Source organism: Pleuronectes platessa, chromosome 4 (assembly GCF_947347685.1).
Source record: "Pleuronectes platessa chromosome 4, fPlePla1.1, whole genome shotgun sequence".
NCBI classification, from domain to species: Eukaryota; Metazoa; Chordata; class Actinopteri; order Pleuronectiformes; family Pleuronectidae; genus Pleuronectes; species Pleuronectes platessa.
Window position 1 is genome coordinate 10,264,732 of NC_070629.1, and position 23,752 is coordinate 10,288,483.

At 42.1% G+C, this 23,752-nt stretch overlaps 2 protein-coding genes and 1 long non-coding RNA gene across 6 annotated transcripts in view; 1 reads left to right on the forward strand and 2 right to left on the reverse strand.

Annotated features, from left to right (window-relative positions):
• Window positions 1–584: 584 nt before the first annotated feature.
• On the reverse strand, window positions 585–3,183 carry LOC128438421 (neurofilament light polypeptide). Its single transcript, XM_053420995.1, has 4 exons — window positions 2,032–3,183; window positions 1,785–1,909; window positions 1,266–1,690; window positions 585–1,186 (listed from the first exon to the last, which is right to left on the reverse strand). Exons 1-4 carry the CDS (start codon window positions 3,166–3,168, stop codon window positions 999–1,001), a joined length of 1,875 nt encoding a protein of 624 aa, XP_053276970.1. The 5' UTR covers window positions 3,169–3,183; the 3' UTR covers window positions 585–998.
• Window positions 3,184–4,421: 1,238 nt separating this feature from the next.
• Window positions 4,422–23,752, forward strand: part of cabin1 (calcineurin binding protein 1) — a 44,546-nt gene continuing 25,215 nt past the window's right edge. For 2 of the 4 annotated variants that reach the window (XM_053420512.1, XM_053420513.1), the window contains exons 1-30: window positions 4,422–4,601; window positions 5,625–5,683; window positions 5,843–5,935; window positions 6,039–6,152; window positions 6,771–6,905; window positions 7,050–7,230; window positions 7,340–7,469; window positions 7,586–7,735; window positions 7,968–8,275; window positions 8,402–8,579; window positions 8,671–8,804; window positions 8,889–9,106; window positions 9,693–9,765; window positions 9,992–10,179; window positions 10,308–10,445; window positions 10,718–10,906; window positions 10,994–11,236; window positions 11,350–11,503; window positions 11,585–11,700; window positions 11,898–12,059; window positions 13,506–13,712; window positions 14,567–14,712; window positions 15,446–15,707; window positions 15,955–16,125; window positions 16,419–16,508; window positions 17,480–17,640; window positions 17,736–17,947; window positions 20,168–20,233; window positions 20,923–21,102; window positions 22,713–23,098. In XM_053420512.1, the coding sequence (XP_053276487.1) occupies window positions 5,681–5,683; window positions 5,843–5,935; window positions 6,039–6,152; window positions 6,771–6,905; window positions 7,050–7,230; window positions 7,340–7,469; window positions 7,586–7,735; window positions 7,968–8,275; window positions 8,402–8,579; window positions 8,671–8,804; window positions 8,889–9,106; window positions 9,693–9,765; window positions 9,992–10,179; window positions 10,308–10,445; window positions 10,718–10,906; window positions 10,994–11,236; window positions 11,350–11,503; window positions 11,585–11,700; window positions 11,898–12,059; window positions 13,506–13,712; window positions 14,567–14,712; window positions 15,446–15,707; window positions 15,955–16,125; window positions 16,419–16,508; window positions 17,480–17,640; window positions 17,736–17,947; window positions 20,168–20,233; window positions 20,923–21,102; window positions 22,713–23,098 (4,788 nt within the window). In that variant the 5' untranslated portion in view covers window positions 4,422–4,601; window positions 5,625–5,680. The remainder of the gene's footprint in view (window positions 4,602–5,624; window positions 5,684–5,842; window positions 5,936–6,038; window positions 6,153–6,770; window positions 6,906–7,049; window positions 7,231–7,339; window positions 7,470–7,585; window positions 7,736–7,967; window positions 8,276–8,401; window positions 8,580–8,670; window positions 8,805–8,888; window positions 9,107–9,692; window positions 9,766–9,991; window positions 10,180–10,307; window positions 10,446–10,717; window positions 10,907–10,993; window positions 11,237–11,349; window positions 11,504–11,584; window positions 11,701–11,897; window positions 12,060–13,505; window positions 13,713–14,566; window positions 14,713–15,445; window positions 15,708–15,954; window positions 16,126–16,418; window positions 16,509–17,479; window positions 17,641–17,735; window positions 17,948–20,167; window positions 20,234–20,922; window positions 21,103–22,712; window positions 23,099–23,752) is intronic. The other 2 variants (XM_053420514.1, XM_053420515.1) reach the window with 1 other exon arrangement.
• Window positions 20,813–22,824, reverse strand: LOC128438115 (uncharacterized). Its single transcript, XR_008338288.1, has 2 exons — window positions 22,703–22,824; window positions 20,813–21,090 (listed from the first exon to the last, which is right to left on the reverse strand). It is a non-coding gene; the product is annotated as an uncharacterized LOC128438115 (long non-coding RNA).

Below are 23,752 nucleotides of genomic sequence, written 5' to 3' on the forward strand. Positions count from 1 at the left end.
CGGCCTGATTAATGGACAGTGGGGTGGACGAGGGTGAGGCAGCAGGAGAAAAACACTGGTGTCAGCTCCGGCGATCACACAGGAGACCGTACACAGGCGCAGAATGAGACAGGGACGACCTGCTGACTTGAGATAAAGACTGCAATTCACCTCTTTCAGACCAGACTTGGAGTTAGCTGAGTCGAGAGAAATATAATGAGGCTTTATTGGTAGGTCATGTCGATGTTGTGAAGTTTTATTCTGTCTGAAAGTGATACAGGGATTTCATGCTTCATTAGCTGTTGTTTATGTGTGTTATTTTTTTTCATTTCAAACAATCCAGACTTGCTGACTATGCTGCAGCCCTCTCTTCTGATCAGATTTATCAATGAATATAAACCAACTGTGCACTTCGGCTGCAATGTGCTTTTCCCATTTACCCCAACGGGCACTAAATAAAAAAAAAATATCACAAATTGCTTTTAAAAGTAAGTCATAACGCTGAAACATTGGAGACGATTTCTGCTGTTGTCTTTATTTGTTTTGCTAAACTTAACTGTAATAGTTCCTATATGTACATGAAATGAAAAGTTCGATTCAAACTCTATGGTTGACAAGGCTTCAAGGCTTTATTGGAAATCATGACAGCACATCATGGTCACACAGTGAGGACTTGAAGTATAAGGCATTTCAAGCTTGGTATTGCATAAACAGAAAGTCGTACAGGCGTGTTATTGGTGGAAGTAACGCACACAGGTGTTTGCAAACAAATCTCCACAAAGCAGAAATTCTACTCCAGACATGTCCCTGTTTTTGTCAATTAGTTAGATTTGCTTTTAAGTTGTTTCTTTGCCCGTATGCATGTGTGCGTACATGCAATGTATCAATCAGATTAATCATATTCAGGTGAGGTTCACTTATTTGGAGATATTCTAATTTGGTCGCAACAACATCACTGTGATGGATTTTCTTTTAGCTGGAAGCTAGCAGGTGTTTTTCTTTTTATAAAGCAGGTACATTTAAACTTTTTTATCTGTTGCTTTCTCCACCACCTCTTTTTTCTCAGTTTCCAGCTCCTTCTTCTCACCCTCTTCATCACCCTCTTCCCCCTTCTGCTCAGCATCATCCTCTTCCTCAGGTTGGCTCTCCTCTCCTCCTTGCACCTCGTCTTCCTTGGCTTCATCCTCTGCTTCCCCCTCTTCATCACCTAAAGAAGGAATAAAAGTTAGAATTAGCTCACGTCTACACACGTGCATGTGACAGTTCAAAATAATTACTACGCCCACCTTGTTCATCTGCTTCTTCCTCTCCCTCCTTCTTCTCCTCCATCTCTTCTTCCCCTTCTTCTCCCTGCTCCTCTCCCTCCTCTTCCTCCTCCTTCTCTTCTTCTCCGTGCTCCTCTTCCTCCTCCTTTTCTTCTTTTTCCACCTGATCCTCCTCCTCTTCCTCTTCCACCTGCTCTTCCTCCTCCTCTTGAGGAGGGCTGGCCTCAGCTTGATGTGCTTGGCTTGCAGATATTGTCTCCTCTCTGGAGAAGGATGGAGAATAAAAGCGGGAGCTCAGCAGGTAAGGCGGTGCCGAGCTCAGCTGAGACTGCATGGAGATCTGTGTTCTTCCATACGATGGAGCACCATACATGGCCTGGGAGTAAACACTGATGGATCCGGGGCTCGCCACATTGAAACGGTTCTCTTCTCCTTCAAGGAGCTTCCTAATGGAATAAGAGACACATGTAGAAGATAGTTAACTTTTTATTCCCCAAAAAAGGAAAGAGTCAAATATTAATCTATCATACTATATTATACCTGTAGGCTGCTATTTCAATATCCAAGGCCATCTTCACATTCAAGAGGTCCTGATAATCTTTCAAATAGCGAGCCATGTCATTCTTGTTTGCCCTCAACTCGTCCTCCAGCTGACTTATTGCATCCTGTATAGAGAAAAAATAAAGGGATATTAGTGGCATATTATGGGATGATTGCCATCTGAGTAAGCTACATTTTCAAAGATACTTTCAGCCCTGTTATTTATTTATGTCTCTCTGTTGCTCACCTGCAGTGCAGAGATCTCAGCACTCTGTTTTTCCTCCACTTCCTGCAGTTGATTTTCAAGAGCATGGTTCATGTCACGGCCGGCATCAATCTCAAGCATCCTGGCTTTGAGGAGCCGGCGGTATTCTCCAGCCTCGTCCTTGCCTTTTTTTATGCTCTCAGTGTTGCGAGCGGAGCCAACTGTCATCACATTCATCTTGTTGCAGAACCACTCTTCAGCTGACTGCAGGTTGTGTTGTGCCAGCTTTTCATACTGCACCCGGATGTCCCGGAGTGCGGCAGATAGGTCAGGTTTGGCAACCTCCATCTCCACCGACACCTCAGCGCTGTAATGTATTTGGGCCTGCAGCTCTGCAATTTCACTCTCGCAGAGGCGCTTCAGGAAGGCCAGCTCATCCAGCAGGGTACCGACTCTTTTCTCGAGCTCGGCCTGGATCAGAGCAGCATCATCTGTTCCCTTTCTGGCATCGAGGAGCCTTCCCTCTGCTTCTGCTCTCCCCATCACTTCATCCTCGTAGCATTTTTCCAGGTTTCTCAGCACATCCTTCATCTCATCCCTGCGATCTTGGGCTGCTTGCTTCTCATGGCGAGCATCTTCCACAGCGGCATGGAGCTGGCGGAGCTCATGGTCATACAGGGCTCGGATGTTGGATGGCTGTGTCTGCCTCTGCCTGAGCAGCAGAAGCTCAGTCTCCAGCAACTTGTTCTGCTGCTCCAACTCATGGACCCGGTCAATGAAGTTTACAAAGCGGTCATTCAGGCCCTGCAGCTCAGCCTTCTCCTGGGTCCTCAAGGTTTTGAACTCAGAGCTGACCTGGGCTGCTTGCTCAAGGCGTAGCTCAGTTGCAGCTGCAGACACCGGAGCAGAAAGCGCAGAGGAGTAGCTGGAGTTAACTCGGGAGTAGGCTGGATAACTTCTGCGTGAGGATGCATAGGAAGATATTGGGGCAGAGTGGCTTGAGTAGGCAGACCTAGATCCAATTCCTCCACCTCCTCCATAACCTGCACTGCGCACCGCCACTTTCCTCTTGTAAGTGGAAGGAAAATAAGGGTCAAAGCCGATGGAAGTCATGATTTCAGAGACAGGCTGCTCCGTGTCTGGGAATGTAGCTGGGTTGTCTGCACAGTGAATCTGCATTACTCTGGCTTTTATAGAGCCAATAATGACTGTGACGTAAGCTATTTTTTTTTTTGCAGGCATGCTGACAGAAGGAATTGATAACGGTGCCAGCCAGCCAGTCTCAGCCAAAGAAGAGATGGGGTGTGGTTAGAGTGAGTGTGCGGGATGGAGGAGGCGGGGATGGGCGGTGGACAAACACAGGACTGCAACACACAGGGTCAGTGAGGACAGTTTACTGTTACTCCTAAAACTGCAGGAAACTGTTACTATTTGCCAACATAAATCTTGACAAAGACATAAAGTATCTGTACTTGAACAGTGATAACTCCTCAAAGAGAGCATGATGGAGGAGGAGGAGGGAGGAAAAACACCTTTTGTAGAAGAGTACAATGAGTTGCACTGCAATGCATCAACTGCTGTAATTAAGAATATTAATAATAATATATAATTGTGATCTCAGTATCGAAGTTAAAAGACATAGTCACTGCAAAGCAACACAGCTGAAGATGTAACAGTGTGAAAGACCTTGTGAATAATTAAAGAACCATCTCTAAGTCAGCGACAACGTCTAAGAACTATGGTTATTATAATTAAAGTTCGCCCTCTAGTGGTCATCTATTTTCCGTGCAAGTTACACATAATAATTCCTACTCTATTGATTCAGTCCATAATAACTACATATTTGACCTTACGTCTCAGAAACTGTATTGAGGCTGTATCCTACATGCCGTAGAAGTAATGTAGCTTTAGAAGAAGTTGTTGCATGATAGAACATTTTGAACAAAATAAATAATTAAAAAGACATGATATTGTTTATATAGACTCGAACTTTCTAAATAGATATAGCTTTATGGATTGGTTCAGGCTGCAGATATTCCACTCCCCACCACAGTGAGAATTGAATGAAAGCTGCTGATTTAATTCAGTTTGTTCTTAACATTGTGTGTATACAACAATAAAGGCAAATAATTAATAACTAATTTCCCAGATTTGAAAAATGGACACGTGAAAATAAAATATACAAATGAAAAAGTTTGAATTAGTTTTATTAAGAAACGATTTCAAAACTTAATTTGGGCTGCATTTATTTGATCTACTCATTTAAAATGTGTTTAGTGACTTAAATGAATTTACCTGTGTTGGTAAGTGACTTTTCAGGGACGTGTGTGAGAGGCTGCGCCTTCACCTAACATCCACATTCGCGATTGGTCACATGAATACACCAGACAGTGTCCTGACCAATGAGAAAAGACTTAACTACTTGGCGGTTAGCGGGTGCCGTTGTGACGCAAATCGCTTCCTAACATTGACAACAACAAAGGATGATGAATAAATGAAGTTTGAAACTTGCTTTGTGCTTCATCAGCACTAATAGCCGCAGTGTTAACGGGATGTGCCCCAGTGCTTCAGTGATAGCGTCGCAGCTAGCGCAGTGAAACCGGGAATGAGCGGTGAGTGGTTGAGCTTTGCAGGTGATGGTCAGCCGGTGAAACGGGAGCTAATGCTAGCTACTGTGATGGGTCAGCTTATGTCAGCCTGCTGAGGTTGGAGGGAGCTGTTAGCTAAGTTGAGGCTGCTAGCTCCTCGGTGAAATGCACGTAGCCACAGCTGTAAGATGTGTTTGAGTTGTTCACCGGTGGAGCTGAACACCAGCACCCGACAAAGTGCAGCACCGTCCCGCTGCAGAGCTAAGCTAACCGATTGACACCGTGCTAAATTGAGCTAGTCTGTCATAACTACACTGCATCGCTGTCGTCTCTGTTGAATAAAGGCTTATTTATTTCACTCAGCGCAGTTCGAGGTTGTTCGGCTTGGTGTGACGGAAGGCAGCGGCCTGGGTCAGTCTTTGTAGGAAGCTGATAACAATATATTATTGATCACTAACAACACAACAAAAGTATTTTTTATATGACGGTTTTGACGTGTGAAGCACAGTAGGGTTCCCATCATTGAAAACCTGGAAATGTAGTGAGTACTTTTTTAGTCATGAAAACAATCTGTCCTTTGATTCAAATGGCCAAATATCCTGCAAGTAATATTTATTCTCCTTGAAATGTTCTTAAAATTATGCATCGTCTACGTCAACTTCAGTGCCTCATTTTATAAACTAAACTAAAAGGAAAACTCCAGATCTTATAACTGAATTGATGACATTATAATGTGAGCTACACGGTAACACAAGTTTAAATACAGCCTTCTCAGCTCCGATCTCTTAGACAGAGCGGTCTAATGTGAGCATGACTCCTGGGTAGGTTCTGAAAACTTTAGAATAGTGGGAACTCTGACAGAGAGGAGGAGGAATAACACAGAATTGATTGAACTTAACTGTTCAAACTAATTTAATTTATCCTAATAATTATTGACGTCAACTGATCGAACATTTTTTATCAAGATAGAATTTCTGCCGTTATCACCTGGCCCTCTGTCTCACATGTTTTTATTTGTCTGTGTCTTGTTTTCATTCATTTCTATAGATCCAGTCGCAGTCTGCAAACCGTGAGAGTGGAAGCTCTGCTTTCCTGATATCAAAATGGTATATGTTGTTTTATCGTTGAATGCATAGCTTGATAGCTCTTTGTTTTAAATCATACATCGTAGACTGGGATTATGCTGCTCTTACGAGCTCCACTTCCTGAGTGATATACCTGCTTGCTAAAAGATTTTGCATCTTCTCTTTTGTTTTTCTTTACAGATTCGTATAGCAGCGCTGAATGCTGCCGCCGCAGCTTTAGATGAGTCTCAAGACCCCTTGAGAAGTAGCAAGAGTCAGACGAAAGAGGCTCAGGTACAGAGTATATAATAATGAATCAGCAATATATGTCATCTTCACTGGCGCATCCATTTTTTTTCTGTTGAATAAATGTGTTATTTTTTATTTTTGTCCACAGGAAGCCGAAGCTTTTGCTTTATATCACAAAGCTTTAGATCTTCAAAAACATGACATGTTTGAGGAGTCCAGCAAAGCCTATCATGAGCTTCTTAAAACTCCACTGCTCCAAGAGGTGAACTATCACAATGTACATGGACCCATCAAGGCTGACAAAATATGATTGTTAATAATGCTGTGCTGAAGACACAACATGCTGTGTATCTTCAAATTAGTGTGCTCACATAATCACAGTTTTACACCCATTTGAAATGGTGCGGAGGATCAACTGCTTTGATAACGTACCTAATTTATATAATATGAAAAAAAATCAAATTTTACCTACATAAACAAATAATTCACATTGGTAACATTTAGCTCTTAAACTTTAAAAATAAATTAAAATACTGATCAGAAATACATTTTCTCACATATTGGAACAGTCATTTTTAAATTTTGTATGTAATAAAAAATTATAATAAAAGTATGAAAGCACATAGAATTATTTTCTGTAGCTACATTGTTCGTATAGGAATTCATTTGTTTTTTTTTATTGGAGAGATGATTGTTAAACATTCAGCTTTGCTGTTAAAATGAAATTTGCAATATGCACTTAAAATGTACCTTAATGGAAGCACACACCCTGCCCAGTAACAGCAGCTGTGTGTGTTGTTATTCATATTGCTTGACAGCCTTATGATGAATCTGTGTTACACTGATTGTTTTTAAATTTTGATGTGTCCTGCTATTGTAGGCTCTGCCCTCAGATGATCAGAGGGTGGGTCTGAAACATCCTGGACTGATGTTAAAATACTCCACATTTAAAAACTTGGCCACTATGTCTGCATTGCGGGATGATCTGGAGACTGCTATGGAGTTTTATTTGGAGGTAAAACAACAACAAAACAGTGCCAGTTTAAAGAATAATTATCAGTCTTGATATTGCACTGCTCTGTTCAAAGAAATGCTTTTTTTTATGTATATGTATAACACTGCATTAATGTTCATATTTTCTTCTTGTTTCTTTTCTCAGGCTGTTATATTGGATTCCACTGATGTGAACATGTGGTATAAAATCGGTCAGGTTGCTGTGCGACTGGTGCGCATTCCTCTGGCTCGACATGCCTTTGAGGAGGGATTGCACTGTAACCCAGATCACTGGCCCTGCCTGGACAACCTCATAACTATTCTTTACACACTCAGTGACTACACTTGTAAGTAATACATCATCACAAGCTTTTTTCCCTCTGTATCCACTGTTATTATCAGTGCGAGAACTGAAGTATAGAAATAGAAGTAAGTCATCTCTGCACTTTCCTCTAGGCTGTTTGTACTTCATCGCCAAAGCCCTCGAGAAGGATCATTGTTACACTAAAGGCCTGGTGCTGAAGGAGAAAATCTTCGTGGAGCAGCCATGTCTGAAGAGAGACACAATGCAGATGTTCATGAAATGGTGAAGCCAGCTCTCTTTTTATTCCTCCATCTGTTTAGAATGTGTTCTAGCTGCAGGTTTCCCCATATTTTCACATCACTGACGGAACTCTGTGCTATGGTGTGGTTTGTTTGCAGCGATATGTCCATTCACTATGTGGATGTGGAGGAAGAGGAGCGCAAATCCATTGTGGAAGAGGCCCTGGAGATACGGAAACGCAGGCAGGCTCTTTCTCACTGTGAACCTAAACCCGACCTTGTCCTGATTCAGCCAATCCGGTCCCTCTCGTGAGTGCTGTGCTGTTTTGTTCCTGTTACTGTTCATTAAGACACCACTTATCGTGATCCTGTTGGTCCCTGGCCAGAATGATCACTGTTAGTGGTTGTTTACTATAAACAAATTGTGTAGCATCCATATGATAGACAATTTTCTAAACCCTTCCTAACATTTACTGCTGAGGGTTGTAATACCTGGTTTAAGCTAATACCAATGACCACCTTTTGTTTTTTCAAATTTCAGATGGAAGCATTTGGGTGAAAGCCTTCTTGCAATGTACAGACATCAGACCACATGTGAGTCACCACGTCCGAGTCTCGGCCGCAGGATCGACTTGTCAGAGTACTCAGACCCGAACTGCCTCCAGAACCTCCCCCAACCCAGCAGTCCTGTTACTATGGGCCAAACCACGGTGCTGAGCAGCAGTCCCAGCTCATCCCTGCCGCCAGTCATTCTCTCTGAGCCAGTAATGCTACCCCAGCCCGGCATGCAGCCTCAGATTGCCCCCAGTCAGACCACTGTGGAGATCACCACTTCTGCTCACATTGTTGGTCAGTTGTTCACTAAAAGATATTGAAGTCTCTTTTTGCCTTTTATATGATAAGTAATTATACACTTTTTTTTAAGCAGTTACTGTCACAATATAAAAAAAAAAGTATCCTACTGTGTGTTCACAGCTACAGCCATAGACGTTTCAATGACAGATAAAGTGAAGAAAGCGCCAAAAAGGAAGCGTGTGATTGAAGATAGCGGGGAGACGGCCAAGCGACGCTCGGCACGTGTGCGGAACACAAAATGCAAGAAGGAGGAGAAGATTGATTTTCAGGAACTGCTTTTTAAATATCTTCCCTCCAGGTAATTCACACTAAACTTAAGACATACTCTATGGATACATAGATCAACACAGTCATTGAGATTAAAATGCTGTTTGACTGATTTGTCTCAGGCTAAAGAAGTTTGATCCTGATAACGATGATGAGAGCTTGAGTAATCTGGAGCCACAGTGTGATGGGAAGGAGGAGAAACAGCCTCTACATGGGAGTTGCCTAGCTGTAGACTCAATTGAATACATGGAATCTGGTATGAAGTGCATCATGTATATGTATTTACAATACACTGTTGTTCTGTTTGTCATACTGAAAAAGTGTGTTTACTTATTTGTAGAGCAACAAGATGTCCACAACTTCCTGCTCAACAATATGAGCAATGGTGGTATACTGGAGCTGATGATGCGCTACCTGAAAGCAGCGGGTCAGAAGTTCCTGAAGGAGTGGCCTCGGGGGCTGACGTCTGTGGTGCTGGAAGTCTATCAGACCTGGAGGAAGCACAGCAGCGGTCTGCCTAACCCTTTGCTCCGGGACTGCAGCAACCAACACATCAGGGTAAACGAAAGGAAAACACACATTTCTTGGTCAAATGTGATTTGAAATTGATTTCGTTTAATTCAGAGACTCGCGAGACAGAAAATATCACTGGCTGCAATATGTACAATAGTGTCAGGGCACAGCCTTACATCTTCTGGCAAGTCTTTACCTACTTTTCTAAACTCCAGATTATATTACAAAAAGCTTCACAGATGCTTTTACGTCTATTTTAAAAACACACTTTTAGATGTGTTTTAAATTTTCCCTATTGATCTCTTTTCTTTTCCTGTTAACTGTTTTCCTCTGGGTATAACAAAGTATTGTAAACAGAAAAATGTAGTGATTATTATTATTTTTTGTTTTTGTGAATGTTTTGTTGGTGCTATTATTCCCAAAGATAGATTTTTTGTATGTTAAAATAAAAAATGTCTGGACTCACTCTGGACCCAGATTTGGAGCAGCCCGTGGCCTCCAGGGTCTAATCAAAATTTAAATGTTCTGAATTTGCAACGATACCATTGTAAATACAGATGTTCATTGTAAATGGCCTCTTATGCTGTACCCACAATCACCTCTAATAAATGTTTATCTGCCACATGTTTAGGAAATGTTGGCGATGAGTCTCGCTTGTATGGAGTTGCAGTTGGAGCAGTGGTTACACAAGAAAGGCAAGAATGGTAAATACCCTTATCTTTCCTGATTTGATTCTGAAAAAGCATGGTTGAGGGATGGAATATAGTAAAGTACTGTGCCACAGTATTTTGAAGCAACAGATTTAAGGGTGCACTCTGATTACACCATTAAACACAATGATGTACAGAAGGTGTTAAATAGTAGAAGGTCACTTGTAGAGAATAGCATGTTTACACTTGACTCATTATTATACTGTTCCCACTTATCCAGTCTCTCCAAGAAGAAGCAGCATTGGTCCTGGCAGTGATACAGCAGACTCAGAATTCCCTGGACAGCACTTCCAGAGTGATTTATTGCTTCTGGCCTTGGGTTCGTCCCAAAGAGACCTGTTTGAGAACGACTGGCTGGATGTCATGGTGCGGGTCTACTGGCTCAAGGCACGATTCTTGGCTCTAGAGGTACAGTGGCTCTCCTTCGTTCTTTTATTTAAACATTTTTTGGTTGCCTTTTTTTAATTATTTATTATTATTCCATGGGATTTTACCACCTAGCTCATCCAGTCTGTCTGTCTGTCTTTCTTTGTCAGGGGGACATGGAGTTGGCACTGGAGAGCTACGATGTGTGTACAGGCCTGTTGCAGAGCAAACCAAAGTCCCTTGAACAGAAAAATTACACCATCAATTTGCCTAACCTACGTGTAGACGCAGCGATCTCTGTGGAGGAGGTTGGTGTTACCTTTACTTCAAACATTTAGAATTATGTTAATATACAATTAATAGAAATGTAATATAAGGTGTTCATTTTTTTTAATATGCTTCCAAGACAAATAGTTCAATACACAACACAAATAATCAGATTAATCTTATACGACCTGTTTTTTTATTTATAGAGTTATAATAAATTACTTTTAAAAGTCAACCATTGGCAAGTTAACAAGGGTTTCTAGCTGGTTTGCCTGTTGGTTTAATTTAGTTTTTTCTTTTTCTTCTCCAACAGATCGACAAGAGATTGAAGTCTCTGGAGCGTTGTCAGTCTTTGGAAGAGATCCAGCGGCTCTTTGAGTCTGCAGACTTTGAGTCTGTTGTGCGTCTGCTGCAGCCCACTCTTAATTATGGCAGCAGGAGCAAACCTCTGGAGTTTGTGAGCTCAGCACCAGAGCGGCCTGCTCAGCTAATGCTACTGCAGGTTAGATGGGCTTTAACAATACTAATGAGCCTGTATATGTTTTGAATTGTGAGATTTCATTTTCTGAATTTAAATGTTCTGTCCTAGAATTCTCTGTTGAAGCTGCAGGACTACCAGCAGTGTTTGGAGTGCAGCGATCTGGCTCTGAACGAAGCGCTGCAGCAGCTCAACTCTGCCTTAAACCCCTCTCCCCCAAGTAAGGAGGAGTGGGTCAGCACAATTGGAACACTGCTGGACGGCATCGAGCTCTGCTTCACTAAGGACTCGGAGCTGCTCAGCAATGTACCCCGATTCTCTAGCATGGCTCGTCTGGCAAACAACCTAATTCAGGTCAGGGGAGAGCTAAAGGCAACATTGGGGTTCATTAAGAAACCATTAAACTGATACTATCAGAGGCCTTTTTGGAAATGTTATTGATTGTTTGGTTGGTGTTGTGTTTTCAGCTGATTGATCTCAGCATGAGCACATCCGACGATCCCAAGGAGCCTTATTTCTTCTCGGTTCTCCCATGGATTACACTGTATCGCATTATCAAACACGAGGAGGCTGCGTTTGACTGTATGCTCAGACAGCATATGTCTGTAGGGGATGATGAAGGTTTGTTTACTTCAGTTTTCCCTTGGCGTTATTGCCATGATAGTTGTTGCAGTGAGTGACCCTATCAAGTCTCATTTGCAGATGACTCAGACACTCCGATGCTGCCCTCCTCCCTGATGCTTCTAAACACAGCCCATGAGTATCTGGGCCGTCGCTCCATGTGCTGCAGCTCAGACGGGGCTCTCCTCAAGTTCTTTGTAAGTTTATTTGTCGAATTCTCTCTGCAAATACTGTATTCTGATGAAGGTGATGTGTGAATGTATAGCCTTCATGAATTCCTTTCAATTGAAAGAATGGCAATCATTCCATATGCTATGCATTGCTCTTGAACATTTACATTTACACTCAGTTAGACCATTTGAACACTTTGAGCTTTACTCTTACAATGTTGCAGCTTCGAGTTTTGGAAAAAGAGTTTGCAGCCTCTTCCAGCGTTGGCTCTCATCCGTACAAAGAGGAGTTGGAGATGGCATTGGAGCAGTGTTTCTTCTGCCTCTTTGCCTACCCCAGTAAGAAGAGCAAGGCCCGCTACCTGGAGGATCACACATCTCCACAGGTCTGATCCTTCTCTAAAACATATCACTTGTCACCGTGTCTTGTTGTGTCACCTTATTTCACTAATTAAATCTGCTTTCAGACATGCACTGAACTCTGGATAAATTAGAGGGGCTGTATGTTAGAATGCAAATGTATGCGTTAGTGTCTCCTGCCAGCCCCCTAGTTAAAACTCTGGATAGTATCTGAGTGAGAATGCAGTAGGAGATTATACAGATGATTCACCGCGAGCAAGCTGGCTGGTTGATGATGTTTACAGCAGACGACAAATGCAAAACTGCAAAATGAAAAATACAACAATTATCTCAGGATGAAAAAAAGGGGCCATACACGTAGAGACACCAAAGAAGATGTTAACTCGGAAAGACGATGAGAAACAGGAGTTTTTGTTCATAAGGGCAACCATTGGTGTTGTTGTGCTGTAAACTAAAGCTGTGACCTGTGCAGTGGAGTTCATACGTTACATCCTTCTGCTACGTTCCTCATATGTTAAAGGCAAACTTTTTTAGAGGTCAAGGTCACTCTGCCATTCAGACGTTAGTCAAATTAGTTGCAGAGCACAAAAGTCATTCCCAGCTAAGCTTGCTTGGGCCATTTTTTATTCAATATATTATTTAATTGAAAATGTAAAACAAGAAACTACAAATGCGGCTGAACAGATTTTTACATTCTATCCAAACAATGGAGCAGAAATAAAGAGGTGAAGATAATGGCTTTGTGTAATTCATAATTTCTAACATTTGGTGACAAACCAACATAACTAGAGCAAACTGTCGATGACGCACACATTTGCCCTCATTAAGCCTCATAATGCAGAGGAAGTCTGCTTTTCCATTAATGTTGTTATGTTGGTTTGCACAGTGCACATGTCTGGTGTCATTGAAACAAATTGAGGCCGTGAAATTGCATTAATGGTATAATAGCATTCATTTACTGAGTGAGAAATGTGAACACATTGACATACACCACAAACAACATTTGCAGTAATTTATTCTCTCCCTGTTTATGTACTGTTTCTTCTTTCTCTGCCTTTAGGAGCCTTTTCTTTTCTGCTAAGAACAAAATAGTTTTGTCAATCTAGAATTTGTTAACTTAAAGAGCTATTTCTCAAATTATTCTTTGAACAGCTAGATTAGATCTAAAATTAACACAGTTAAGATTATGAGAATATAACCACTAGAGTGACTTGTTGTACTGGGAAGCTTTGTGCCTACAGCCATTGGTCTCTAATATTTCTGTAATGTATGTGTCTTGCCACCAGGAGGGTGTCACTACCATAGCCAAGTGTCATTGCATTTAAGGACATTCCGAGGTATGCATTATTATGCAATACCAGAGTGCTAGAGAGGCGTCCTCAGGAGACCTTGTTTCCAGTCTTTGGCTCTGGCTCTGTGTGTAGTTATATTCTGACACTATGCACGACACTAACATTTCTTGTTTTTTGCAGGTTGACCTGCTGTGGAGTGATGCTCTCTTCATGTTCCAGTATTTAAAACCAAAGACACTGCCTGAGTTCGACAGCTATAAGACGAGCACAGTGTCTGCAGAGTTGGCTAATCTGCTGAGGAGGTTCACTGGCATCACACCCCCAAGTGACACTCCCATCCTCACCATGGATGAAGTGGCAGCCTACATTGAGGGCATGACGGAAAAGGTCAGTCTCTGGGTTCACACTGAATGTGAGGAGCACAAATGAGTCAGATACAGTTTCCTTAGTTCAGGCTGTTTCCAAGTCTCTGCGCCAGCCACGGCCGGTGCCCATATGTCTGCAATAGGGATTTTACGATACCAAAAATCTGGTAGTCTATACCGGAACCATGACATTTTCCATGATTCAGAATACCTCATTCGATACCACAGCAAAAAGCAACTCTCCAAATCCCCACACACAGAGCCGAGCAGCATAACAACCTGTTGAACTCACATCCATGCAACACCGAAGTTAAAACACCATGTTGCGTCACTAGCATGTCCCCGAATTTAACCGAGATTTAGAGAATATATTCTTGATACGAGGCTATGTTAGTGAGTGAGTGAATATCAGAAGGTCACCCTTCGCCTGTGTTTAAAGTGAGGAATGTGGAGTATCTTGTTGAGGTATACTTTCATATATGTTTCATAAATGACAAAGAACTTTGCCTCATCATGTTTGTCTCTCTTTCCGTCTCTTTCTTGTTCACGTGACATCTCCGGGAAGAAGCCTTAAGGGAATTCCTACAAATTTGGGAGAAATATTTAATTTGCCGAAATGTTAGGCCCCTTTGACCTCACAATGTTTTTGGACATAACTCAAAAATGCATGTTTATATTTTCACAGAATATTGACATTTTAATGTCTCTCTACATATATGACAAGTCTAAACTGACATGGATGTTAACGTGACTTATTAGCATTTGAATATGCCCATGAGCTTTTAATTCTAGTTTAAGTTTTGCTCGACTTATTTCACCCTAAATTTCATTTGCAAATTTGTACTTAAATCATGACAATTTTTTCTTTTCTTCAAGGCCCCATGCCTTCCTGAAGGCAGCGCCCCAGCACCTGCAATCATTGATGAGATCTTCTACCTGCTGGCTGATTACCATTTCAAGAACAAGGAGCAGTCCAAGGCCATCAAGTTCTATATGCACGACATCTGTGTGTGTCCCAACAGGTAACCCATTGAACTACACCAGTGTCAATGCTTGTCAAATTATATTGTGAATATTAGCAATTAAATACAAGGATTGAGGGCTGTTCACATTTGAACCGGTCCCATCAGTACTTTTTTCATTACTTTATTGTTCGAAATGTCAACACAATATCAACTCTGATCATCGCATAATGATCGATACTTTTCTTCATGAGTCAAATCTTTCTTAATAGCTAGGCATTCATTCATTGATAATTCAGCTGGTCTCACGCTGACACGCACTCACACACACAAATAGTGTTACCGGACACATGTAAACTCAGAATGGTTAAGAACAACAGAAATTGAGAATTTAGACAATGTACGGACAGCCGGAGGTAATTGGTTGCCAGTGCGAATGAAAGAGACACAAAGAAGAGCATTAAATTACTGACAGAGCCAGTAAAAACATGTATGAAAAGACCTAAATCAACACTGTAAGCGAACACAGTGGACTGTATGCACTGATCAGAGATGTGCCTGGCTTGATCAGGTTCCAGGGTTGAGTCACATGGTCTTGCTTTCTCGCATACTCTCTCTTTCACTCTCACTCACGAATACATACTCTCTCCTCCAGATGTGCTCACAGGACCCGAATTTTGAGTTCGGTTCCCAACCCTGATAAATGCTTGTGTGGTCTTTTGATTTCTTGTGTTTCACACTAGCACATCAACCACAGTGACTTTTGATAGAGCTGTGTATCTTTCCTCCTCAGGTTTGACTCCTGGGCAGGTATGGCGTTAGCTAGAGCCAGTCGTATCCAGGACAAGCTCAACTCTAACGAGCTGAAAAGTGACGTTCCCATATGGAAACACTCTCAGGCTGTGCTTAGCTGCTTTAAGAGGGCCCTGGAGATAGACCGCTCCAACCTGTCCCTGTGGATCGAGTATGGTACAATATCATATTCTCTGCATTCGTTTGCTTCGCGGCAGCTCAAGCAGTGGCGCAATGAGCTCCCCACAGATGTGGTTAAACAGGTGAGACACATGTTAACACGAGCAGAGTTACATTGTTGCTTGTCTACATTCCCTGTCAATTTATGTTAACTCAGCTTTTTCTTATTGTTAGATTTGCCATGTAAGCTAAACAGATGTCACATCCTGTCACTTTTGCTTGTTATGTATGTGAATTTCCTGTAGAGTCAATTAAACTCCCGCCTTGAGCTAAATCACTCATGAAGGTTCCACTTTGTGTGTGTGCGCGTGTTTATGCCTGTTGTTCCAGATGGAAGAAAGGAGAGACTCCATGTTGGAGACAGCGTCCCAGTGTTTCCAGGGTGCGTCCCGTTGCGAGGGTGACAGTGATGAAGAAGAGTGGCTCATTCACTACATGCTCGGGAAAATAGCAGAGAAACGCAAACAGCCTCCAGTGGAATATCTGCAGCTTTATAATAAGGTAAACAGTTGTGGAGACTTCAGGCGACACATTAATCAAAGTAGCTCAATCAGCAGTTTATGTTTGATAATGAATGTTGATTCTGAGGTGATCATTTAATTTGGAAGCAGCTATAATCTGTCAGTTTCTAAGTATGTTGACTGAATCCTGTTTTAAAGGTTTAATAATGCGCCTATGGGAACAAAGATCAATTAGTCATAGCTCTGTTGTTCGTTCCATTTAACTGGCCTATATTGAATTAATATCACCAGATGACTGTGTTCAATTATTGACACCATTGTTTGTTTTCATAGGCAGCGCATTATCTGCATGAAGAAGCTGCCAGGTACCCCCGCAAAATCCATTACCATAATCCTCCTGACTTGGCCATGGAGGCCTTGGAGGTAAGTAACCTGTGGCTGGAGCTCAAATAGTATCTAGTTACAAAATGTCTGGTCACTTTACCTTGTCGAAGGGATAGTTTGCCAAAAATCTAAATTCACTCATTATCTACTCACCACCATGCGGATGGAGGGATGGATGGGGGGACCAACACTTTAGGAGTTTCAGGGGTAAACTTTGTTGCAGCAGAATCCAATACAATTGAAGTAACTGGTCTCACAATTAACTAGCCTCCATACTGCTCATGTGGTGTAATCTTAGTGTCTGCAAGCCCCGTGTGGCTACCTGCTAGCTTAGCCACTTCCTGTGGACTTCTAGGCTTAAAAAAGGCGTAAATGATCTTGTTTCGAGTCAATATGAATGTCGAGGGGTACAGATTCTGCTCTAACAAAGTTCACCCCTGAGAAGTATTTTGTGGACTCAAACACCTCACTCACCCTCCATCTGCATAGTGGTGAGCAGATGAGGGAATTTTCCGGTAAACCATCCCTTTAAGACTTGACGTCCATACTGAGAGATCCAATCAAGTGGACAGCGCAAAGTTTCTGTTCACACCTGTCACCAAAATGTGTTTACTGTGACCACTTCCCCACATATTTATCATTATGGGGTGATCAGTGTTGATATTGTAGCGGGGGCTTTAAACAAATGGACAATGCATTTAAAGATGCAGCGGGTCAGAGGACGCCCGCTTAATAGGAGGCCCCTCATATATGCGTTCATACAGCAAAAAGAATGCGGGTCCCAGACCACCTGTAAATATGGTGATCGAATCTCAGGAGGCATTTTGGTACATTCAAACCTGCAATCTAGCGATGACCACTTGTGATCAGATTACTCAGAATGGATGTTGATACCAGGTCTGAGCAGGGGCTTGTAGTGTTCAATGAGATGAGTGTCTAAAAGCATTCACTGAACAACATTGTTAACATACCTGTGAACCATTCATTTTTTTTTTACTTCTTTCCTCTAGTTGCATTTCCGTTTGGGCGCCACCATTCTAAAACTACTAGAGGCTCTGAAGCCTGATCTGGAACATGAGCATTTGTTCAATTTGCTGGTCGAGGCAGCTACAGGGCCGTTTGCGAGGGGGGAAGAGAAGAGTATGCCAAGCATGCCGAGGTCCAATGAAAAGTAAGCTTTACAGTTATAACCTTGCAAGAGTTATGATAATAATTAGATTTTATGGCCAAATATTCATAATCAACGTTCTTCTTGGTTCATTCCAGGGAGAAACCCCCCTCCATGATGGATGAAGACTTTAACTGCTCTTCAGTTTGCATAGGGAACGTCCTCCGCTCCTCCCCCCCATCAGCTGCCACCCCAGGTCTGGCATGCCCTCCTTTCGTGGCCACGCCGTTTGACCACGATTACGCCAAACGCAAAACACTTCGACGGCAGCAGTGGCAGCAGCAGCGGCATGAGGAGCAGCAGGCTGATGGTACAGTCCAAGTCCTAGACACTGTCTCTGGGGTTGGGCTTTCTGATCTCTCTGCACTGGGACAGGAAGCCCACCGGGGAGTGCTCCAATCGCTAATCACCATGCTTAATGGCTTCCCTTTCAGTTCCGATGATCCCCATGCACCGGGTGATTGGGATGTGGTGAAATGGGCAATATGGCTACTGATTATTTGACTAAGTTGCTATGCCTGAGAAAACCGCAATGTTTACACAAAAAGATTAAGTGTGTGTGTGTGTGTGTGTGTGTGTGTGTGTGTGTGTGTGTGTGTGTGTGTGTGTGTGTGTGTGTGTGTGTGTGTGTGTGTGTGTGTGTGTGTGTGTGTGTGTGTGTGTGTGTGTGTGTGTGTGTGTGTGTGTGTGTGTGTGTCCACATGTAAGTGTGTTTGAGTAACATCCATTTCTTGTTTCTGCTTTGTTGCTGGACATATTTTCTTTCCTTACCAATCACCTTTCCTCTCCTATTTCACATTTGTTCCTTTGTTCTAACTTCCCCATAACCTCATGTGGATTTGTGCAGTTTGGGGCTTGTGTGTTTTTGTTTTAGTCTTAATCAGGTGATGTAGATTTAGTGTCACACCAAAAAAGTTAAGAGTCCATGTGCTAATAAGGAGTATTTTTCTAATAATTTTCAAGTGTCAGTTAGATTGTTTACAAATTAATCAGTAAAATGATAATAACAATAATAATTCACTTTATTTATACAGCACTTTTCACAGTCACTGCATTACCTGGTTGCAACAGGATTGAAACATTTCAGGACTAAGGCAAATAAGATCAGGGAATAAAATAACACAGAAACAAACATTTAACATTCAAAATTAATGAGAAATAAAATAATAAGGCACACTACACTTGTCAGTGAAAAAGTATAATAGGATGCTGGATATGAAAATATAAAATGTGCGTTTTTGTCTTAGAATCGGACTATAATTGCAAACAGTAATGTGCTGGATGCACATGATTGCTTTCGGTGATGAACATCCAGTGCAGATGGTAGAAAGAACATTAAGTCTGGCCTGTTTGATTCATGCACATTAACTATCTTTTATGTAAGCTGTTGTTCTTGCAGTGTTCAAGCCATAACTGTCGCTGTTTGAACATTTAAGTATGCCTGAGTTTGAGCTTGTGTTTTAACCAGGATGTCAGAATGAACCAAAAGGAGCTCCACATAATCATAATGCTGTGTGGAGAACATAAGTGCTGACCCTTATTTACAGTGACATCTGTCCATGCAACCTTTTTGTTATATTTAGCTTGAATGTGCAAATAACGCAGCCATATTGCCCATGTTGCCAGTTTTGTCACCCTCTCCAGATTCCTTCCTATGCCTACCTGCCTACCTGCCTGCTACCTCTTTGCCTGCTTGCTTTTTACCACCTGCTTTGCCATTTATATGCATGTAGTTCTAATGGGGTGAATGTCTTCACGACTGGACAACGTCAGTCCTCTGTCACAATGCACTAAATTCTCTGGTGTATCATGTGGTCTACTTCTATCTGACTTTGGTGCGGTCCTCATTTGACGAAAAAGTCAAACTCCTCTGAGATGTTCAAAAATCTCGTCTGAATCATGTGTTTGCTACTTTCCACTAATTGCGTGTGATTTCCAATTATGGCCAATTAGTGGAGAAAATGTCAAGTCAGGAATGTGGCTGGCCTGTGATTGGCTTACGACTGCAGTAAGGAAATATCCCACCATGCACATGTTTGCTTGTTGGTGTCTAATCTCTCTGGCTGGAGTCCTGCTTAAAGCACATCATGGTGGTTCTACTGTAGGGCCAGATTCAGACATGCATTTATAATTATTATTATTAGCAAAAATCCTCATTTTATAATCTCATCATCATCTGCAATTTATTTTTATTATTTCTAAATTTGAGAAAAGAAAAATTTGGCCAAAAGAAGAAGCAGTTCAACTTTTGATTCACTGATCATATCCCAGAGTATGATCTTAATTTGCAGGCTGCCGGGATGCTTATGTTAGTCCTTGTACAAACTGAGCTGAAGACCTTCAGAAACTTAACTCACTGCACATTTTGTGTGGTCTCACAGAAAGAAATGTCTGTCTGAATTAAGTCCTACAGTTTTAAGGGAGTGGCATTAAATCTGTACTGCAGGCAATTGCTAATTTCTTTAAATAAGTTTGGAGGTTCAGTTTTGCTTGAATATATTTTAAAACCAGCTCCCCATATCTCCAACAGCCTCACCAGAGTTTGACCATGATTACTGCCTGCCCAGGTCTTCAATGTGGCTGGCTTCCCTGAATGGTACTGATCTTCAAACCCACCAGACTCTTTAGAGGCTATGCTTTGTGATCCAAAAGAAAGTGTATTCTCTTAAAACGCACTGAATACACAGCTGCCAGCTTTACACAAATCTTACAGTACCATAGATTCTTTGCTGTGAACTCATGTTTGTGAATCTTGTGGAAAGTCCCATGTGTGTATTATTCTCTGGAAAAAGCAAAAGCTTGTTGCCCCGTTGATTCTGTTATTTTCAAATCCTGCCAGAGACTATTTATTTTTTGCTGATGCTGCACAGCACGGCAATTAAGAGGAATGCTGGCATTTAGATTTTTGGACCACTTACAAAAACAAATCAGATTTCCTTCACAACACTGAGTCATAAGTAATGCACTAATAAGGATTTGTGGCTCACGACCTACTGTACTCGCCCCTCTACCCCAGCCCACTCACATGCACACACGCACATCAACTGGAATTTTTTTGCTTGGAAAAGGCCCACACAGAATGCTAGGGTTTGTTATCCTGGATTCAAATTTTTTAAGGATATCAAACCTGAAATTACAGTTTAACCCATTTCTTAAAAATAGTCACACATTGACAATCATTTTCTATGTTTTTATTTACAATATTCCACATTTTAAGGTTATTTTGTCTCTTATCTGCAGCCATGTTATTGGCAGCATGACCCATGTTGTCTTTTGTTTTGACAGAGCGAAGTCAGGACAGTGAGGTGGTGTTGCTCTCTGACTCCAACTCCACCCAGGATGCTTTCACAGATCCCACCAGCTCCCAGGACAGCAGCCACAAACCGGGCTCTGGGAAAGTTGGCCCATTATTGTCAGAGAGTCCGACCACTGTGAAGGATGGTCAGCATACGTCTGAAGACACAGGTATAGAGGGATTTAAAGGATTGAACAAATTCTGGTTGTGTTAACATGCACAGTTGCATTGTTTTTGCTCAGTGTAATTGATCTGTATGACAGTCTGCACTAAATTAAATGGTCAGAGATGGTGTTAAAGGGCTCCACATTAGGGCTGAACGATTTGGGAAAATAATCTAATTGCGATTTTTTTCCCAAAATATTGCGATTGCGATTTAATATGCGATTTATTTTTATTTTATCCTCTTCCCCCCCCCCCCCCCCAAAAAACCGTAATGAATGATTTAAATATGACCAACACAATATAAGTTACTCTTACTGTACAATATTCTTTCCCACATTTTTATTTATCTTCTCATTACAGAAACAAGAACAACAAATCGGTGTGCATTTAAGTAATTTAATCAAAGTCATTGTAAGTATAAACACAAGCCATGCACTTTTTAAAACCTGTGTGCAAAATTTACCATCTTGAGAAAAACATTTTTTAAATTATAGGTGTCTGACTGCTCCCAAGTCAGTAACATTGCCAGTGTTGGGAAGGATACTTTCAAAACGTATTCCGTTACAGAATATAGAATACATGCCTAAAATGTAATCTGTAACGTATTCCGTTAGATTAACTAATCTGAGTAACATATTCTGAATTCTAGGATTACTTCCACATTGAATTGCATTTTATAAGTGTATGAATGCGGCGTTGTTATAGTAAGTGGAGCAGCAGCAGTTTAAGCTCTGTGTCCGCGGATGCGGCAGGCCAGCTGGATGCGCTGGAAGGGCAGCTTGCGGATCAGTAGCTCCGTAGATTCCCGTTCATGTCCGGGTGGTCGTGCAGCAGTATAGAGGCGCCGGGCCTCAGCAGGAACACCCCCATGCTGAACACCTCCGTCTCGCAGATGTGCATGTAGGTGACCGGGGGGCTCTGGAGCCGAGCCGCCCCGGAGCTCGGCTTGCTTTTCCGGGGAGCAATTTTCAGGTCCGCCGCCCGCACCGTGGCCACCGGCGAGATGAGCTCGCTCTGTGAGTCCGACACGTCGGCCGAAGACTTTGGGACCCTGTAGGTGATGCAGGCCTGCTTCGCTATCTTCTGGATCAGAGGAGTTTTGTGGTCCCGCGGCATTCTTGCTGCGGGTGAGGACAGCATCCCAGAGCCCTACTCTCTTTCGCACGTTTTAATCGCGCACGTTGCGATTAGAAAATCGCGTTTTATCATATCGCGATTTTATCGCAAATGCAATTAATCGTTCAGCCCTACTCCACATTAATAAAACGGGAAACTGGTTTTCCATGACAGACTTTTAAAATATTGACAGTTTATTCTCAGCGAGTTTACACACTGCCCTTATAGACAAAAGCTTTTGAATCTGATCTCTGAGATATCATTTTGGGTTGTTTTTTGCATCCGTGTTAGAATCGTCATAATCGCATCCTCTCGCTCGCTTTGAATCCTGCGGACAATCTCCTGCTGTATTCTTCCATTGACTCATTTGGACATTATCCAGAGTTTTTACAGAGGGGCTGGCAGGAACAACTTTGGAGAACCAGCCCCTCCACATAATTATCATGTCTGTCTTTCAGTCTGTCCTCAAGTCTTAAATTGAATTCTAACCTCACTTCAGCATCACGTGGAGAGCATACTGGCATCCAAACAGAAGAAAAAGTTATCGTAGAAGCTGTGGTGGTGACAATCCCTGAGCTGTCAGCCTCCAAGGTCTCTGCGGACACTTGTCCTCATCCGCTTCCTGTCCCAGCAACGCCTCCAAAGCCAGCCCCCTCTCAACAGGCCACTCCTCAGACCCCAGCCAGCGAGGGGAAGAGGAAGCCGGAGCTCCCCCCTGAGGTGATCGAGGTGCCCCAGGCCCTTCCCACAGAACGCAACGACCAGAGGAAGATGCTGGTGGAGATGTGTGTCCGTTCTCTCTTCCTCTGCCTCAGCCGCTTCCCTCAGCATTACAAGAGTCTGTATCGCCTGGCCTTCTTCTACTCCAGCAGCAAGACGCATCAGGTCTGTCCATCCCCTGTGAACTGCTAGTTATAGTTCATTCTCATTGAATTTCAAAGGTCAGGTCATCTATAAAACCCATTATAGGTGTATGGAACATGTAATCAGTCTCCTCTGCCTCCTGCCAATAATGGTGACTTTTACAGAAGATGAATCTCACAAAAAATTCTTCCTCAGAAGTCACACTTACCTTTACATTGACTGTATCAAGTATATCCGGCCTGTTGTGGCCATATTTTTTTCTTGGATTTTCTGGTAGATCTGTAAGGTCTCAGGGTTTTTCACTCGTGCAATCGCTACACATTTTTCCATGCTTCCTTCTTTTTTATATAATGTGGAGGTGGTAATAAACTGCATTTAAATTAGCAGAATACTTTTACCGTTTAATGATATACAGCTATGGACTATTAGCAGAGCTGCTGCTAACATTAGCTCAGCTTGTTTCTAAGTTAGGATTCCTGGGAATCTGTGATTTTCATTGAGAAGGTTTTTACTGGGAGATGAATTATCTGCAGACATCTCATTCTCTCCAAAAAAAAGGTGATTCAAACCAGGTAAAAACATTTACAGTACCAGTCAAAAGTTTGGACACACCTTCTCACTCAATGGTTTTTCTTTATTTGTATTTCTTTCTACATTGCAGATTAATATTGAAGA

Bases quoted from the DNA above. Each gene is read 5' to 3' on its own strand.
- LOC128438421 (XM_053420995.1), bottom strand. From the start codon at position 3,168: ATGCAGATTCACTGTGCAGACAACCCAGCTACATTCCCAGACACGGAG. The intron at 1,910-2,031 runs GTGAGCAACAGA...TTCTCTATACAG, and splicing joins CTGAGATCTCTGCACTGCAG to GATGCAATAAGTCAGCTGGA. The intron at 1,187-1,265 runs GTGGGCGTAGTA...TTCCTTCTTTAG, and splicing joins GGAAGAAGCAGATGAACAAG to GTGATGAAGAGGGGGAAGCA.